Source organism: Thamnophis sirtalis, unplaced genomic scaffold (assembly GCF_051295495.1).
Source record: "Thamnophis sirtalis isolate CommonGarterSnake01/CBP01778 unplaced genomic scaffold, rThaSir2_p1.2 scaffold_2, whole genome shotgun sequence".
Classification (NCBI taxonomy): Eukaryota; Metazoa; Chordata; class Lepidosauria; order Squamata; family Natricidae; genus Thamnophis; species Thamnophis sirtalis.
In genome coordinates, this window is record NW_028261382.1 from 135,279,843 (window position 1) to 135,298,671 (window position 18,829).

At 37.3% G+C, this 18,829-nt stretch overlaps 1 protein-coding gene across 1 annotated transcript; it reads left to right on the top strand.

The window, feature by feature from the left end:
- The first annotated feature begins 3,038 nt into the window (after nt 1-3,038).
- On the top strand, nt 3,039-17,792 carry VCPIP1 (valosin containing protein interacting protein 1). The gene is made up of 3 exons (XM_014055633.2): nt 3,039-5,706; nt 11,924-12,010; nt 13,020-17,792. Exons 1-3 carry the CDS (start codon nt 3,039-3,041, stop codon nt 13,892-13,894), a joined length of 3,630 nt encoding a protein of 1,209 aa, XP_013911108.2. The 3' UTR covers nt 13,895-17,792.
- Nucleotides 17,793-18,829: the final 1,037 nt, after the last annotated feature.

The following is an 18,829-nucleotide window of genomic DNA, read 5'->3' on the forward strand; positions in this document are numbered from 1 at the left end:
CACATACCATATTCATGTTTGTCATATTTCTATTATATTGCTTGCAGTGATACATGTTGTGGCTTATTGTTGCTCTTAATACAGTACCACTATACTCAGTTGGTTGTAAAATTAATTGTGTTTAAAGTAGCCTTGATAAGATTAATAACATTATTTTCCTGTGTGTGAATAAAGAGTAGAATGAAGGCCATCAAGTACATAGTGTGAATACTCTGGCAAGTGGATTATAACTGTTTTATAGTCCCTTATGTCTAATCCTTCTGTTATCTAGAGCTGTATCTCTGCTTTCTATAAAAAAAACTTCTGTATATTATTTCCAGGCAAATGGGACTAGATACTGCCAAAGCAAATGGCCACATTGCCATGATACTGTAAATTGCCTTCATTTATAAAATAAAAAAACCAGTTACCTCAGAATAGATCAATTGCTTTCTGTAAGCAAATAAAACACAGTTTTGCAGTCATTTTGCATTCATTCACTTCTTACAAAAAGAATAAGCCAAAGGGGACCCAGGGATAACACCACAAGTAACACTATCTGTACTAAGCTGAGCCTTCTCCAGTGTGATGCTTCCAAATCTGTTAAACTTTCATAATTCCCACCCAACTAGTGGTGGACACAGATGGGAAGGGAAGTCTTTAATAAAATTATATTAACATGTAACATATATTAACATATAAGAAGGATGAATAAAAAGACTTTGAAGAACCAACACAAAAGTAAAAATACTTTTGCAAAAGTAAAAGAAATAAGTAAAATAAACTTTAAAAAGGTTAAAAAGGATAGCATGCAAACAGTAACTCTACCTTGCTGAGTGTTGCACAGGGATGAGGTGGAGACATAGTGAAACTGGAAAAAGGCTTAAATGGGATTTTTTGATTCTTGAACTGGAGCTATGCATCTAACTAAAAACTACATTGTTGCTGCAAAATATTATGATTTGTCAAATATATGGAGAAACATAATTGAAAAAGCGAAAAAAATAAGATAAACTCCATCTGAAATATTTTTGAAAACCATTTTATGACACCCCTTTTTAAATTAAATTAAGTATTTTGAAAAAATACTTTCCAATTCGTTCATAAAGGATGATATTGGCTTTTTTCTTTGTAGTTAATACTTTATAAAAATATATCCCATCAAATTATTTGTGGTTCCACTGATGTTTGTCTGGCTAAGAAAGTTGCCCATTCCTAACCTAATTTGTTCATCATAACAATTCCCATAACACTGACAACAATGGCAGCATTTGAAAGAAAAGCTGTTTTGGCTTAGTAATGTCCACAAAAATGTCAATGTGAGATTAAGAAAATATCTTAAGGATGGCTTGCTGTTTAGTATTAAGTTCCAATAAATAACATCTAAATCTATAGTTTCAAGGCTTGCTGAGAATTTTGAACTGAACAGAGATGAGTAAGTATGTGTATCATCAAGCTGGTGTCAACTCTCAGCAACTTCATAGATTTTTTTCCAAAACCACTTGTTTTCAGTTTGATCCTTCAAATCTTCCACTGTGCATCAATTACTACTATAATCCTTAATCTTTGGATTAAAAAGATGTGATTTTCTTAAGAGGTTTCTTTAACACCAAAGTTCAAAAGCATCAATATTTTTTCCATCTTCTTTCAAAAACCACCTTTCACTTCCATAATGGGACAGAGAAAGCCATTGCTTGTATGATTCTGTTTTTGTAAATATAGGCACATTATGACATGTGAATAAGAAATCAGTTTGGTTTAGTAGTTAAAGAATAGGTCCCTGACTGGGGGACATGGAATGCCAGAAACTGGGCCACACAAACAAGGGAAGCCCCATCTGAACCAGAACATAAAATCACGACACCTCTGGTCCATGGAAAAATCTCTCTCCACACAACTGGTCCCTGGTGCCCAAAAGGTTGGGGGCCACTGGGCTAGAAACTGGGAAACTCTCCTGTCTTTGCCATGAAAGCCAGCTGGGTGGCCTTGGACTAGTCACTTTCTCTCAGCCCAACTCAGGGTTGTTGTGGGGAAAATAGGAGGAAAATGTATTGAAAATGTTCGCTGCTTTGAGTTATTTGTAAAAATAATAAAGGTGGGACACTAATAAATATATTTTCTAGGGCCTTCATTGCTACCCTACACTGCTTATCAATCTAATAAACAGCTCTGTGGCATTTCTCTGTGGCACGATTAATACATTATTGCATATGCTTTGATTGACTACCATCTACTTCATCAACTGTTTCCTGAGTACCTGTATATAGTATATATTTCTGATGGGAACTGCAATAAATACTGGAACGAAAACACACAAAAGGGAGTACAAAAATTATCTTTGCCTTAATAGTGACTGCTGAATCCGGTACACCGTTCTTGAGTGATATAACACAATCATTCTTACATTGGCAAGAATGTTAACCAGGTTTAGATACCCTTCACATCGATTGAGGAAGAGAAAAATGTTGTTCTTCGCACTAGCTAGACAACTTTTTCACATCAAATTACGATTCATGAAAAAAGTCACGAGACAACAGCAAGGCATTCTAGGAAACATTCATTTCGGTTTCCATTCTCATAGAAGCTCCAATGTTTCCTTTGAAACGGAAACACTACATTTCCCAGTCGTCTTTGTTGAAAAACATTGTCTCCCTCCCTCCCCTCTCTCGAGTTTTTCCTGTACGGTGTTGCATGCCGGTAATAGTAGTTTCCGACTACCCTCCATTCGATACCACGCCGCTTGGTTTCCTTGGAAAAGAAAACTACAATTCCAATCTGCCTTAGCCGGCTGCGCTTGCGCTGTCTGCATGGAAGGAGGGAGGGGAAAGGCCGTTACGTCGCGGGCAACGGCCACGGTAGTGAAGAGGCAGTAAGCGGTAGTACCGGAGGTTTACGTGTTCGCTGCTGGATTTGTCCCGAGTAATAAGAAGAGGGCGAGTTTTGTCAGGTTCTGTGCGTGCTGGTGGAAAAACGGGGATGAAGCTGTGAGGGGGCGCTTACCGAAAGAAGTGGAAAAAAAGAGACCAGCCGCAGGCAGGCAAAGGAGGAGGCGCAAAGCGATGTCTCAGCCGCCTCAGCAGGAGCAGCAGCCAGTGGCAACGCTGGTCCCGAAGAAGAAGGACCGGCGTATCTTCTCGGGCACTTGTCCTGACCCCAAGTGTCAGGCGCGCCTGTTTTTTCCGGCGCACGGGCCTCTAAGCAGCGGGAGCATCGAGTGCACGGACTGTGGGCAGCGTCATGAACAGCGGCAGCTGCTGGGAGTGGAGGAGGTGACGGATCCCGACTTGGTGCTGCACAATTTGCTGCGGAACGCACTGCTAGGAGTGAGTGGGGCGGGGCCCCCTAGAAAGAACACCGAGCTGGTGAAAGTTATGGGCCTGTCAAACTATCACTGCAAGCTGCTCTCGCCTATTCTGGCCCGCTATGGCATGGATAAACAGACGGGCAAAGCTAAACTCCTAACTGAGATGAACCAAGGAGATGTTTTTGACTGTGCTCTGCTTGGGGACCGTGCCTTTCTTATTGAGCCTGAGCATGTCGACACTGTAGGATACGGCAAAGATCGCTCTGGTAGCCTCCTGTACCTGCAGGACACCTTAGAGGATATTAAGAAGGCTAATAATAGCCAGGAGTGCCTCATCCCAGTCCATGTGGATGGTGATGGCCATTGTTTAGTCCATGCAATTTCCCGAGCACTGGTGGGTAGGGAACTCTTCTGGCATGCTTTGCGGGAGAACCTCAAGAAGCACTTTATGGAGAATCTCAGCCGCTATAAAGCCCTTTTTCATGATTTTATTGATGCGGCAGAATGGGAAGACATAATCAATGAATGTGACCCCTTATTTATTCCTCCTGAGGGTGTACCGATGGGTCTTCGAAACATCCACATTTTTGGACTAGCCAATGTTTTACATCGGCCCATCATCCTCTTGGATTCCTTGAGTGGAATGCGTAGTTCAGGGGACTATTCTGCCACATTCCTTCCTGGATTGATACCAGAAGAAAAATGCATGGGGAAAGATGGCATGCTGAACAAACCAATTTGTATTGCCTGGAGTAGTTCTGGGCGTAATCATTATATTCCTCTGGTTGGAATAAAAGGTGCTGCTTTGCCTAAATTGCCTATGAAATTACTTCCTAAAGCTTGGGGAGTGCCTCAAGACCTTATTAAAAAGTATATCAAATTGGAAGACGATGGTAGCTGTGTGATTGGAGGAGACAGAAGTTTGCATGATAAATACTTGATGAGGCTAGTTGCAGCCATGGAGGAAGTTTTTATGGATAAGCATGGCATTCATCCCAGTTTAGTAGCTGATGTACATCAGTACTTCTATCGGCGGACTGGTGTAATAGGAGTTCAGCCTGAAGATGTTACAGCAGCTGCTAAAAAGGCAGTTATCGACAACCGACTTCACAAGTGTCTCATTTGTTGTGCTCTTTCAGAACTTCATGTTCCTCCAGAATGGCTAGCTCCAGGAGGGAAGCTGTATAATCTTGCAAAGAGTACCCATGGTCAGTTAAGGCCTGATAAAAATTACAGTTTCCCTCTGAACAGTTTGGTATGTTCCTATAATCCTGTAAAGGATGTACTAGTACCAGACTACAGTTTGAGTAGTCTGACTGCCTGTAACTGGTGTCATGGCACATTGGTGCGTCGTGTGAGAAGTGATGGCTCTGTTGTATATTTGGATGGGGACAGAACTAATACTAGATCAACAGGTGGCAAATGTGGCTGTGGATTCAAACATTATTGGGAAGGCAAAGAATATGACAATCTCCCTGAAGCTTTCCCTATTACTTTAGAGTGGGGTGGGAGAGTGGTAAGAGAGACAGTCTATTGGTTCCAATATGAAAGTGATCAATCTCTGAACAGCAATGTATATGATGTTGCAATGAAACTCGTTACTAAGCACTTTCCTGGAGAATTTGGTAGTGAGATTCTTGTCCAGAAAGTTGTCAATACAATTCTGCATCAAACAGCCAAAAAGAACCCTGATGATTACACTCCTGTAAACATTGATAGTGCTCATGCCCGAAGAGCCGATGATATGCAACAAGGACAAGATTTGGCATCTCAGCTTCCAACCAAAATTATTCTTACTGGACAGAAAACAAAAACATTGCACAAAGAAGAACTGAATATGAGTAAAACTGAAAGAACTATTCAACAAAACATTGCAGAACAAGCACCTATAATGCAAAAACGAAAAACTGAAAAATGGAAGCAAGTACAAAAAGGGCCAGCTAGAACTGTGTCTCCTGGTACTATTCCTGATGGGTCATCCTCTGCACCTGCTACTCCCACCAAGACTCCTTATTCTCCAATATCTACGAAAGAAAAGAAAATTCGCATAACAACAAATGATGGGCGACAGACCATGCTCACTTTGAAATCCACTACAACATTTCTAGAATTGCAGGAAAGCATAGCTAGAGAATTTAATATTCCTCCACATTTGCAATGTATTCGCTTTGGCTTTCCTCCCAAGGAGCTGCTGCCACCTAAGGAAGGGCAAGAAAATGAACCTGTTCCTCTGCTACATGGAGATAGAATAACCATAGAGATTCTTAAAGGGAAGGAAGATAATAACCAGGCTAGTTCAGTACATTCAGCTCATGTTGTGAAGCATGATGATATTGCTGTTACTAGCAGAATTTCTTCCAAGGAACTTCAAGAGCAAATAGACAAGGAAATGTACTCTTTGTGTCTTCTTGCAACATTTATGGGTAAGGCAATACTAATCTCCTTCTTTATAAATATAGAGTATAAGTATAAAAATATTTGTATCGCTAGAAATGTACAGTGTCCAAATAAATTCTTTAGTAATAATAAGAACACTTCTTTCTTTTACCATACCAATTTCTGTAGGTTAGGAGCATTTTAATATTAAGTAATGTGGCAATTCTGTATTGATTGAACTCATTGAAATAATTCTGTTTACAGAAGGACTATGCCTTAATGAAACTTTGAAAAACTATGGTAGTTGCAAATTTAGAAAAAAAACCCTATTTTGTTTCACTTTTTCTTGAATGCTATTTATGAAGCACTGATATAATGCTCACAAATGTGAGGTGTTGAAATATTTTCTGACATTCAGTACAAATTTTATCGGTTTGTTTGAAGTATAATATTAATGTACATTATACATTGTTGTACATTGTACAACATGGGCATGTTCTTTGTTTATACTTTTTTCATAGAGAATTCAACTCCATAGGAAATTAGTGTTCTTAAAATATGCATTTAAATCGGAAAATAGCTCTAAATTTATATTCACAAATTTGATGTACTAATATAAGTTATTTGTTGTATTAAGCACTATCTGCTATTTGGCCAAATCTACTAGGAATTATGTTTTAGAAACTTTTCACTTAAATTAATTGGTGATGTTAACATTAAGAGCCAAGGTGGCGCAGTGGTTAAAATGCAGCACTGCAGGCTACTGCTAGATCAGCAGGTCAGCGGTTCAAATCTCACCGGCTCAGGGTTGACTCAGCCTTCCATCCTTCCGAGGTGGGTAAAATGAGGACCCAGATTGTTGGGGGCAATATGCTGACTCTCTGTAAACCGCTTAGAGAGGCCTGAAAGGCCTATGAAGCGGTATATAAGTCTACTGCTATTGCTATTGCTATTGCTATTAATTTAAGTTTTGCAGCTCTTATAATTGGTTGCAGGCTGCATGACATATGGAAAGCTGGTTGATATATGTGTCTTAAGCATTATATTACTGCAATTAAAAAAACCTCTTTGGATAATGTTCGAACGGCCACAGGTTTCTAGAAAACCCTCCCAGAATGTTCTTCCTTTTATTACCCCCCTTGTGATGCTGTTTATGTTCTTTAATTTGGAATGGACTTTCCAATCCAGACAATATAAATAAAACAGTGCAATTATTTTTTTAAGTGAAGCTTCATTGTATAATCTTATGAATTGAAAGCTTTACAAACATGTCTTTTATGAGAGAACAATTTTATTCTTTCAAATAAAATTATATTTTCAATGACCTGGATGTCTGAGAATCTCCATAGATATATTTTCAATAAAAATTCAGTCCTTTTTCTGGAATCAACTTTTTCTCTTGAATGAAAGTTGAAAAGATGTAAGGAAGAGAAAGTACCATAGTTTGCTTGCTTGCTCGCTCATTCATTTATTCATTCATTTTCTATTGCTGTCCATCTCAGCCAATGACTGTGGGTGGCTTACAATTCAAAGAATATATTACAGTTAAAATACTAAAACCTTTTTAAAACAATAAAAATAAAAACATTCATATTAAATATACATAGGACAAAGATGGCCAGTTAGCAATACAGCCTGGAAATGGGGCTCTTAACATATTCAGCACCCCAGGCAGGAGAACATAGCCAGGTTTGAGTGATCTTACAAAAGTCTGATAGGGTGGGGCCATTTAAACTCTGAAGGAATGATATTTCTTCCTTGCATCTTTTCAACTTGCATTCAAGAGGAAAGGTTGATTCCAGGAAAAGGACTGAATTTTTATTGAAAATACGTCTACAGAGATTATTTGATACAGTAAAATTGTTCTTCATAGAGCAGGGACACCACAGAAAAAATTTGTCTGTAATCCTTGCCAATTGACACTGTTTGACTGATGGGATCTGTAGCATACCCATTCTGCTCCATCTAATTGGATGATAGAGACCCTTGGAAAAAGTTGATCCCTAAGGTATTCTTCTTTATTCTAAATATCTAATATGTCTTCCTTATCCTAATGCATCTACTGCATTTTTTGGACTATAAGACGCACTGGTGTATAAGACACACCAGGATTTCGAAGAGATAAGTAAGAAAAAAAGTTTTTGCCTTCCCTCAGCCCCCATCAGCACTCTGCAGGCCTCAGCAGGACTGGGGGAAGGCAAAAACGCCTGTTTTTTGGGGGGAAAGGGTGGAAAACAGGCCATGTTTTGCCCATTTTGCGCAAAAATGGGATGCGGGGGTGGGGCTTCAGGAGACAAAAAAATGGCTGTATTCGGTATACAAGATGCACCAACATTTCCACACTCTTTTAGGGGGGCGGAAAGTGTGTCTTATACTCAAAAATATACAGTAAATGGATAAGTGAGAAACAAAAACAGTCTGAAAACTGGGTTAATATCAATTGCAATGCTTTGATATATGGTAGAAAAAATGGAGATGAGGAAGACGAATAAGTGTGCATCTAATATAGGTGTGGCTGTATGCATATGACATGAATGAAAAGTGAATGTAGTATGATAGTTTTTTTCCAACGTGGTTTATTACTGTCAGAATTGGAAACTTTTATAATCATCTATGTGGGTCCAACGCATATGGAGACATCAGACTAGCATATGTTATACTGAATGATATATTTTGATGTGGCCTGACTCAAACATTACAAATCATAGCATGAGTAAATACCTTGTACACAACTCAATTTTGTATGGCTATTCTTTATAAACATGACATTATTCTTATTATTCATTATTCAAACTAACAATATTAACCAATTATATCTTAATTTCAGATTATTAAATTTGGATTATTACAAATCATGTTATCAAACCATTATTTAATTTAATTTATGAAAGTTTGGACAGAACAGAAATTGTTCAAAAGCAATATGTCTCCTTGTATGCATCAACCAAGAAAAAGGCAAGAGAGAGTCTTAGGTTTGAAATAAACACCATGTTTTCCCGAAAATAAGACAGGGTCTTATTTTCTTTTCACCCCCAAAATATTGATTGGGACTTATTATCTGGGAGGGGCTTATTGTTTTGGGGTTGCTGGGTGGCTGCTCTCTTATGAGCACGCACCAAAGAGCCAGGCACAGCCTCAGGGGCAAACGGCTGTGTTGCGCTGTCGCAGCAGCGCAATGCACCAGCCATGAGGTGACCACGCTCACGAGCATCCACCTGGCAACCCCCCCTTTCCAGCCGTGCAGAGCACTACTCATCAACCCAGTGATATCCCAAAGGCACTAAGCCGCTTGGTGCTCTGCCCTCCCCCCAGCTCCTGTGGCTTGGTGCATTCGGGATACTCTTAGGTCAGTACATGGCGCTCTGCCCGGCTGGAAAGGGAAGTTGCACGAGTGTCTGTTCCACCCCCCGCTCGTGTGCCTCCCAGCCTCACCATGCCCTGGCCCAGCTCTCCCTGCAGGGTCAGGGTGCCGCCACTGCCGAGCATAACCTATTCTCTGGCTTCTAAACTCCGGAGATCCACAGCCGAGTCTTCCTGGCAGCGGTCGCTCTGGGAGTATGCTCTATGGTTGTGGGCTGGCTGCTGGCACAGCGTACTCAAAGAGCGTACAACCATAGAGCGTATTCCCAGAGTGGCAACTTCCAGAAGACTCGGCATTCTACCTCCATGCTTTGGAAGCCGCAGAAAAAGCCATGCGGCAGTGGCAGCAGAGATGCCCTGGCTCTGCAGGGAGAGTTAGGCAAGGGCATCGTGAACCTGGGAGTCGTGCGAGTGGGGAGCAGAAAAGCCGCTCGTGCAACCCTCCTCTCCAGCCATGTAGAGCCACATTCACTGACCTAGGGGCATTCTGAAGGCGCCAAGCCATGGGAGTTGGAGGGTGGCAAACAGCTGCTCATGCGGCTTGGCGATACCCCTAGGTCAGTGAATGGTTCTGTGCCCGGCTGGAAAGGGGGTTTGCTGGGCGGCTGCTTGGCTGCTGCAACAGCACAACACAGCCGTTCAACCCTGAGGCTGTGCCCGGCTCTTCGGGAGCCCGCTCGCAAGAGAGCAACCCCCTGGCAACCTCCCTCTCCAGCTGGGCACACCACTGCTCAACGACCTAGCGGTATCCTGAAGGTGCCAAGCAACATGAGCCTTTGCCCCCCTACTCCGTTCCTGCGGCTTGGTGCCTTCAGGATACTGCTAGGTCAGTGAGTGGCACTCTGCCTGGCCAGGCGGGGGGGTTGTTCAGAGGGCTTATTTTCAGAGGAGGGCTTACATTTTTGCCCACCCAAAAAATGTGGCATGGCCTTATTAGCAGAACATGTTGTATTTTCGGGGAAACACGGTACAAGCATGCTGGCACTCTTTTCTCATTACTTTTGAACTGTATGAAATGTGTTAACTAATTGCATACAAGATACTGTCAAGTTACTTAAATGTGAGTTTTAAGACTTGGTGGAAGGCTTGACAATGATTTTTTTAAAGTGGAATATCATTGTGGTACAGAAATGACAAGTCATGCCCTTGATCTGGTTTTCACTATAGATTGGATTGGGAATAGCCTAGCAATGGAAGGGATTACTTTGACCTTTTTATCAGGGGTTATTTCCTAGATTAATTATAAGTATCTCCTCTTACAAATGTGAAAGTGTTCCATATGTATCTGAAAAAAAAATATAAGAGGTCATCTTATATTGAGGCTGAATGTAATATGGAGACAGGAAAATAACTTCGGTTTAATATTTTTGGAGGAATGACAGGATTGTTTCAAATTCAAAATCATATTCCTTTCAAGTAAATATGGTATTAAAATGGTTCATCTCCAGATGTTTATACATTCTTGACAAGATTCCTGACATTGTAGAAGGAGAGTCTATAGTTAGTCCTTCGAGCTGTGGAAGCTTATGCCTTTTAACAAAACTTGTTAATTAAATTGCCTGGGACATTTTTCAACTAGTGAAGCTTTGTTTCCTGGGAATAGTCTAAATTTACTGTGACATATTAAGTAATCTTGAAGGCAGTTTCAAGCATAGAATCTAACTTAGAGAAAGAGGGAATTTTTGGCTACAGCCATAGACCTTCAGATGATGTAGAATGGCAAAAATTTGAAAACAAAGATATATTTTGGTTTTAAAACACTGTTAGAAGATAATATTCTTACTTATCTGTAATATGACAAATGCTTATTCCAGTGCAATCAATTTTTCTTGATTTTTCCCCCCCAGAAAAGTGTTCTTATTGTTTAGCCTTGTATATGGTGAGTTTTAAAATGTAAATAGTGAAAGTAGGAGAAATGGGGTAGGATAGAATTAAAATGGCCCTTTATTGTGATGGAGTATGAGTATATTAAAAGTGGTGTCTCTTTAAATTGATCTGGACTGATGATTTTAAGGACATGGTCATTCAGTTTTCTTGGAAGCAATATTGAAATGATTTGCCATTCTCTTCTAGGATGTTTTTTGATTTCCCTATCTAACTTGTAGCTCTAGTAGACAAAGTGAACCATGTTCTGCTGATCTTCTAACTTTGAGACAGCCACATACAGTAAGAACTTCAAGGGCTTTCTCACTTAATCTGTTAACGTACAAAAGATACTTCTGCTGGAATTGCTGGTCTTGTTACAAATGCCTCCTGGGCTGAAATAGCCGTGCTGAAGATTAGTAGCATATATCAGCCATGAGCCTTCAAGAAGTGGCACTATGGTTGCAGACCCAGTGTCCGTGTAGAGTGTGGGGATTTGCAAAGTTCACTGATAGAGAATGGAGTGTTCTGCAGAACAACAGAATATTCTGTCCTCTCTCTGAACCATGCTGAAATTTAGCTGGACTGTACTTCTGGATGACGGCTTTTGGAACTCCCAACGAGCCTGGGCAGTTTGCAACAGTTAAATAAAGAAATTGCAATAAAATCAAAAGGTGACAGGTGAGACAGACCAGATGGGATGAAGCAAAGGGTCTTATTTTCCCTTGCCGAATGCCTCAGTGAAGAACTAAGTTTCACACTTGTTCTGAATAACAACAGATCTCAGAGGAAACATCAAGAAGGGGAGTGGAATTCTTCTTTACATATCTGTATCATGCATTGACTTGAAATATTTATATCTTCCTTTTGCAAGGTTTTCAAAGGCAACTTGTGGTTAAAATACAGTGTAAGACGCGATTTCCAATGTTACTTTTTTAAAAATAAAGAATTAGAGCACATCCTGACTTTTAGAAAACATGTGTAACTGAAAAAGCTGTCCATATTCTGTTTCTTAAATTATTTTTTACTTTATATTCACAGGGGAAGATGTTTGGTCTTATGCAAAGGGGCTTCCTCATCTGTTCCAGCAGGGTGGTGTATTCTACAATATAATGAAGAAAACAATGGGTATACTTTCTAATTTTATGTTAATGTATCTTTTCTACCATGCTGTGCTTTATATATTTAACACTTTGGTGTTAATTACTTTAGACTGATATGTCTAATTATCTGTATGCTAAAGTTCTTGATCTAGAACCAAAATCTGAAACATGAATTCAAGTCAAGAACTGAAAAGGACATTGTGATAGAATTAAAATGGAAAACAAATATACTGTAAAACTTAAGGATCTGAAGACTGGATGTGTTGATATTATTTGGTAATGGGATTCATCTATCTGTCACTTCTGCTATTGCTAAGGTGAGGGAGATATTATATGTCTCTATAATGGCATATAATGAGCAAGATGGCATAAGCTGCAAGATAATATTGTCTGCTTTCCTTAGCCATATTGGTTCCTATCCTATAAATATTTGTCCACAAACATTATAAGGAAAGAATAGGAACTGAATTTGGTGCTAAAGCTGGAATTTCCCGATTCTTTCCTCCCTCACAACTTTCTGACTATCTTTTCTCTGCTCAGAAAAAATTAAGAATCCATTTTTAGATGTTTTATTTTGATAATCTTCACCGAATTGAATTTATTAATTTATTAATTAAAATGTATCCATTTTCAATTTTGCATATTGTTATTGTCTTGTAGAGGTTGTCTATCACACATTCTTCATAGCTTCTTACTGAAGTTTAGATTATCATTGTGTTCTTTCTAAAAAAATATATACCACTAGAAAAAAGATAAAAAATACCCATGCATTAAACTAAAGTATGTATTTTTATGTACTCTTTGTTATGGCTATATAAAATTTCTAGGTTTAAAATGAGTGAATGTTAAAGAGCAAAATCCACATGCACATTTCACTTGGGCATTGAATCTTATTTAGCTAGTCTTCTATTCTTTTTCATTTTGTATTTCTTGAATGTATTTGGGGTATATAAATAATACTTTACTTTTTTATATTTCATGATTTTATAAGCTTTATTAAAAGTCATAATCATGCATTTTTACTATTTTTGTAGGTCTGGCTGATGGTGAACACTGTACTTTTCCACACTTGCCTGGCAAGACCTTTGTATACAATGCAACAGAAGATAGATTGGAACTTTGTGTGGATGCTGCTGGTCATTTCCCTGTAGGTTCTGATGTGGAAGACTTGGTTAAAGAGGCCCTAAATCAAGTACGAGCAGAGGCTTCTTCAAGAAGTAGGGAAGCAAGTCCTTCACATGGACTTCTAAAATTAGGTAGTGGTGGAGTAGTTAAAAAGAAATCAGAGCAACTCCACAATGTAACTGCATTTCAAGGAAAAGGCCATTCTCTAGGCAGTGGAACCAGTAGCCAGCAGCTTCATCCAAAAGTTAGGGAAGCTCCACTTGGAAGAAAGCAAAACACAGGTACAGATTTCAATACCAATTCTGCTAAATTGGACCCTTCCATGTACACCGGTGATTCTGGAAATAGTGAACTTATACGGATAGCTCCTGGAGTAGGAACAATGAGAGATAGTAGACAACTTGATCCTAATTTAATTGAGGCACAGCGGAAAAAATTGCAGGAAATGGTTTCTTCAATTCAAGCATCAATGGACAGACATCTGCGAGATCAAAATACAGAGCAGTTGGCAACAAACGATTTTTCTCAAAGAAAATTAGAGGCAACAAGTTCATCAGTTAAAACAAAGAGCCCTCAAGTGAGTTTAACTGAATCATTTACTTTATCAAGTGGCAGTGGTCGTTTGAATACAGAAATAACTGATAGTAACATGTCAAATGCATTGGCAGCATCATTCTCCACAAGATCAAAAGCCCAAAAAGGAAATTCTGTTGAAGAGCCTGAAGAGATGGATAGCCAAGATGCAGAAATTACTAATACAACTGAGCCAATGGATCATTCATGAAAAGTCTAACAGCTGATATCAACAATAGATTACTGTGCGAATGTAGTTTGTTGGCTGGACCACATTAATTTAGTCATTGAATCTTGTATGTTTCAAAGATTATATGTTACTCACTGCATGATAGCAAGTGTGTGATAGATAGTAACTTTTAATTTGACATTCTGCTGCCAGGTTAGGTCTCAGTTAGCTGTATATTAATTATTAGAACAAGCACTGAGAAAAAAATATCTGCTGTAGTTGTGGGTTATCTCTCTCTCTCTCTCTCTCTCTTTTTTTGTAATTTTTATTCCATTAAAGTCTTAATCCGCCAACCCCTATGAAATCATAAAGATATTTTTTCAGTTTGATATGTGAAAATAAAACCTGACAATGTACTTGTTTGTCAGATACTGGTCCATATTTCATTAAACGACATTTGCTATACTTGACATTTGAAATCAAATTTATATCTGTTAGATAAGTCAAAATGCTGAAGTATATTTACTGATGGTTCTTTAAAATTGTAAAGGAAGATATGGAAGATAGTATATAAGAAACAAAATAAAGATGTCTGAACTATAATTCCTTGCTTTATTGGCAAGTAATAGTATGTTTTGTTTTGAGTTGCTGAAGTGCTACAGTATGTTTTTACATGGTCAAAGACAATAAAATGCAAGCATTTTAAGAACAGAATAAGAATTTGATTTGATTCAGGAACATTTTACAAATAGGCATTGATTATCTGTGATCCCTATTAATGCTTCCTATGTTGGTTAATCAAATTTAACAGAACTGTTAAATCAGGGGTTTCTCATTGAATTAATAAAAACTCCTTTTAAATTCCTTACACTTAGGACATACTTAAAGCTTTTATTGTAATACATCACTTTACTTAAACTGGATCCACTTTAAGCAGCATGTTCACCAGATGTAATTTTTAAGAAAAAGACACTGTTTGCTTCAATAAAGCAGACCTTTATGTTGATACTAATGTTGCACTTTTTGCCTCTTCACATATTTCTATTTATGTGCATTATTACTACTACATCTGATAAAAATAAACTTGAAAGGGTGAAAGACAATATAGAAAAGTATAGGAAATAAATCTTAAGTTCATAATTATTATCCAAGACTTGGGCACATGTGACTTTTTTCTGTCTATAAGTTTATAATATAAATACTTGTACTCTTAAAGTATGTTTAAACATTTTGCAGTTACAATCACACAAAATTACTAAGGAATGCTATGATTAAATACCCCCAAAAAGGGAAGGCTTATTTTTTTATGCAGGAAAGTTACTTAGAGATAACAATTGCCTCAGTTCACTTGAATATCTTATGCATTTATATACCATATGTCTTTTCTCCTAAGAGAGAATCTTCCAGATTTTATCTTGTATTGCACTATTTGTGTATAAAGCCTTCAAATCACACTTTCATGAATGAGTAATTTTAAATATATAATTTTGCTCTTTAAGAAGTAAAATATGTCAATATACAGTTTTAAAATTGATCCAGGCCATACAGAATAGATGCCTGCATAATCAGAAAACTACTATAAACTGCTAGCAAATACACAACCACGTGCCAATGACACCAAGAAACCAGTTGTGCATTCATAGGGTGACATCGGCTAAGTCCATAATGAAGTTCAAAACTAGCATAAGCTGGCTGATATAAACAAGAAAAGCAGCAGTGCTTTTTCTGAGCAACAGGACATCAACACTGGATATCCTTTCTAAAAAATCTGGCTTCTCATATAATGCTTGGAATTATGGTGCTAGAGCTGTTGTGAAGAAAATATTTTTGGCAATGATAGCATTTCCATAGTGCTTACATTTCTAGGACTCGAGTAAAAACTGGCAATTTTGTATTGATTTGAATGTAAATTGTTAAAATAGTTTGACAGTTTAGTAACTTTTGGTAATGAAGAAATAGAATAATGATTCTAGGGAATAAACAATACAATCAGTAGCACTTACTGAAAATTCATGTATGTATAGGATAAGTTGTGAAGCTGGAGAGGCATACAAAGCTTTTTAATTTTAATCTGGTTGGTTTGACTAAGAGTTAAGTATTCTTTCCGTAGAAACTTTTCTTTAGGGATTACTGTTAATTTTTTTTTCTAGGCAGAGAATACATTCTTCATTTTTGTATCTTTTCCTTTATGTGACAACAAATTTTTGAAATGCCCAATTTTTTAAAAATTAACTATTAAAACTTAGGAGCTATGTGAATTTTTCTGCTGCATCTGTAAATGCTTGGTAAACATTACATATTAAGGTTTAATATTACAACTGTGCACACAATGTTGTCTGATCCCTATCAAAGTTAATGAGACTGAGGTGCACAAATATATGCTCAAAACCATTGACTCTAATAGCATCTTGTTGCAGCTAAACTGCTGAATTTCAGTGAGCTTAAGTTCATATAACTTGCTATAGTATTGCCTGTTTCATGATTTAATCAAATACGAAAATAATTAATGGAGAAAAACATTGGATCTGGCAAAAGAAATAGTAATGATGTCTGAACTGAATTTCCTTAAGAAATAAGTAGCATAACTATATCTGTATCACAGTTTTCTTGAAGGGAATGGTATCCAGTTTGATAATTGGAAGATCATGATTTTTTGAAGTCAGACTGCTGTTCCTTTCAGGTTAAACAAATTTGTTATTAAATAGCAAAGCAATTTTCTTTGTAAATAATAATATAAATATTAGTACAACAGAAGCTTGGCAGTATTCAGTGTACTGGTTTACTAAGAGAATAGCCTCTGTGTTACCAGAGGAAAGAAATGCAAATAAAAATAAAATGCATTTTAGAAATTGCTGGCATTAAGGCATTTTGCAGGATTTTAATTTAGATGTAAATGTATTTTATGATACATTATACCCCTTTGTTACATTTCTGTATTTGTTGGAAACTTAAACATAGACCATGTGCAATTAAAAATAACATCGTATGTGCTGGACTATGTCTTCTTTAACTTTTGAAGATTTGTACCTCATTATTTACAAGAGAAAAAAGTAACATTCTGGTTTTTAAAAATGCAAAATCTTTCTTATGTTCTATTTTTCCTCTGCAACTTTAAACAAAAAAAATTCTCGTCGGTTGAAAATAATATGTTATAGAAATAGGATTTCCTGAGTTATGCTTTCTATTCACTGTTTTAATAAAGAACACAGAAGAGCATTGTTATACTTTTATTCTAATAATGCTAAATGGAAAATGTAGCTTTTTGAAGATCAAAGTGAATATTTTTTCCCATCAGAAAAGAATGTAATTATGATACAGTAGTCTAGCAAAGCGTTTTGATTATTGTTCCACCGTATCCATATTCAGCTCAGCATACAACTCAATATCTCAATCTAAACTGGTTTTTCTTTTAGCTAATTTTGCTAAGCTGGTTGTTAGAACTTCATCAGTAGCTGATAGGTGGAGTTGTGTATTCAAAAATATTTCTTCCAATAATTTTGATATCTTACATTTTAAGGTGCTGCATTTAAAATTCTTTTAAGTCAGAATTCTTGCTTGGCCCCCATGATTGTAGCAAAAGATTGAACTGTAACTGATATTTTTAGATTTTATTTTATTGTGGATTATTGCCAGAAAAGAGTGCACTTTTGGAAGTAATTGGATTTCTTAAAAAATGTATATTAAGCATTAGCACTGTATATATTTAGGATATCTTTTAAAATGGCAAGTGCTTTACATATTGAATTAAACTAGAGTAGTAATAATACCATGTTCACAATGCTGGCCATTCAGCACATTTGAATTTTATTTGTGATTGCTGTACTAATTTGTTTTTTTTTAATTTGTAATGTAATAATAGTGTATTATAACAGTGTATTATATTACATTTTACTGTACAGTATTTTGAATTTTCTTTGATTGCAATATTAAAAATCTAAGCCAAACAAATTTTTGCTACTCCTTGTATCAAGTTATTGTTACAGAGGTGATTATTATAGGCAACTTTCTATGCCTTTCATTAAGGCAAATTCCTTTGTATAGAGGAATGGGAGTAATAATGCCAGTGCCATCCCTTTGTTAAACAGAACTGCACCTCTATCAATCTTTACTCCTAAGTAGACTTAGCAATAGCAATAGCAGTAGACTTATATACCGCTTCATAGGCCTTTCAGGCCTCTCTAAGCGGTTTACAGAGAGTCAGCATATTGCCCCCAACAATCTGGGTCCTCATTTTACCCACCTCGGAAGGATGGAAGGCTGAGTCAACCCTGAGCCACTGACCTGCTGATCTAGCAGTAGCCTGCAGTGCTGCATTTAACCACTGCGCCACCTTGGCTCTTGACTTTTCAGCTGTTTTTATGTTTCAGAATCCCAGTTATTGGGACATTTTAATTAAGAAATTTGTTAGTTGGACAATACAATCACATGTATTATTTTAAATTCACATACATTATAGATTGGAGAGCACAGAGGTATACATATAGAAGTTAGATGGATTAGAATAACTTTTCAGAGGACTCTGTTGATGTGTGGTCAAAAATGGGCCTGTGGATTTGTTCATCTAGATGTATATCCTGCTTTTCCTTTTTGGAGAAATATACCTAAAATCTCTAGATATCTCACTCTCCACCCATAAAATACTTCGCTGATCTTAAATTTAACTACCATCAATAATAATAAAGTAATGTACTGAGTACCTCATCCTACATATGAAGAATATGCAAGGGGAATTATATAGGTTCTTGAGCTAAAGGGCTATTTACCATTGTATAACATCTTATTAGTGGAAATGGGGTGGAAGGGTTTTTTTTTTGTTTTATAATATTTTTAAATATTTTTTTTAAAATTAGTATGATGTCCTGAGCCCAAAGAAATAAAAATATACATACAGCTAGTCCTTGACTTGCAACCATTTAGCAACCCTTCAAAGTTACAACAGCACTGAAAAATGTCACTTATGGCTGGTCCTTGCACTTC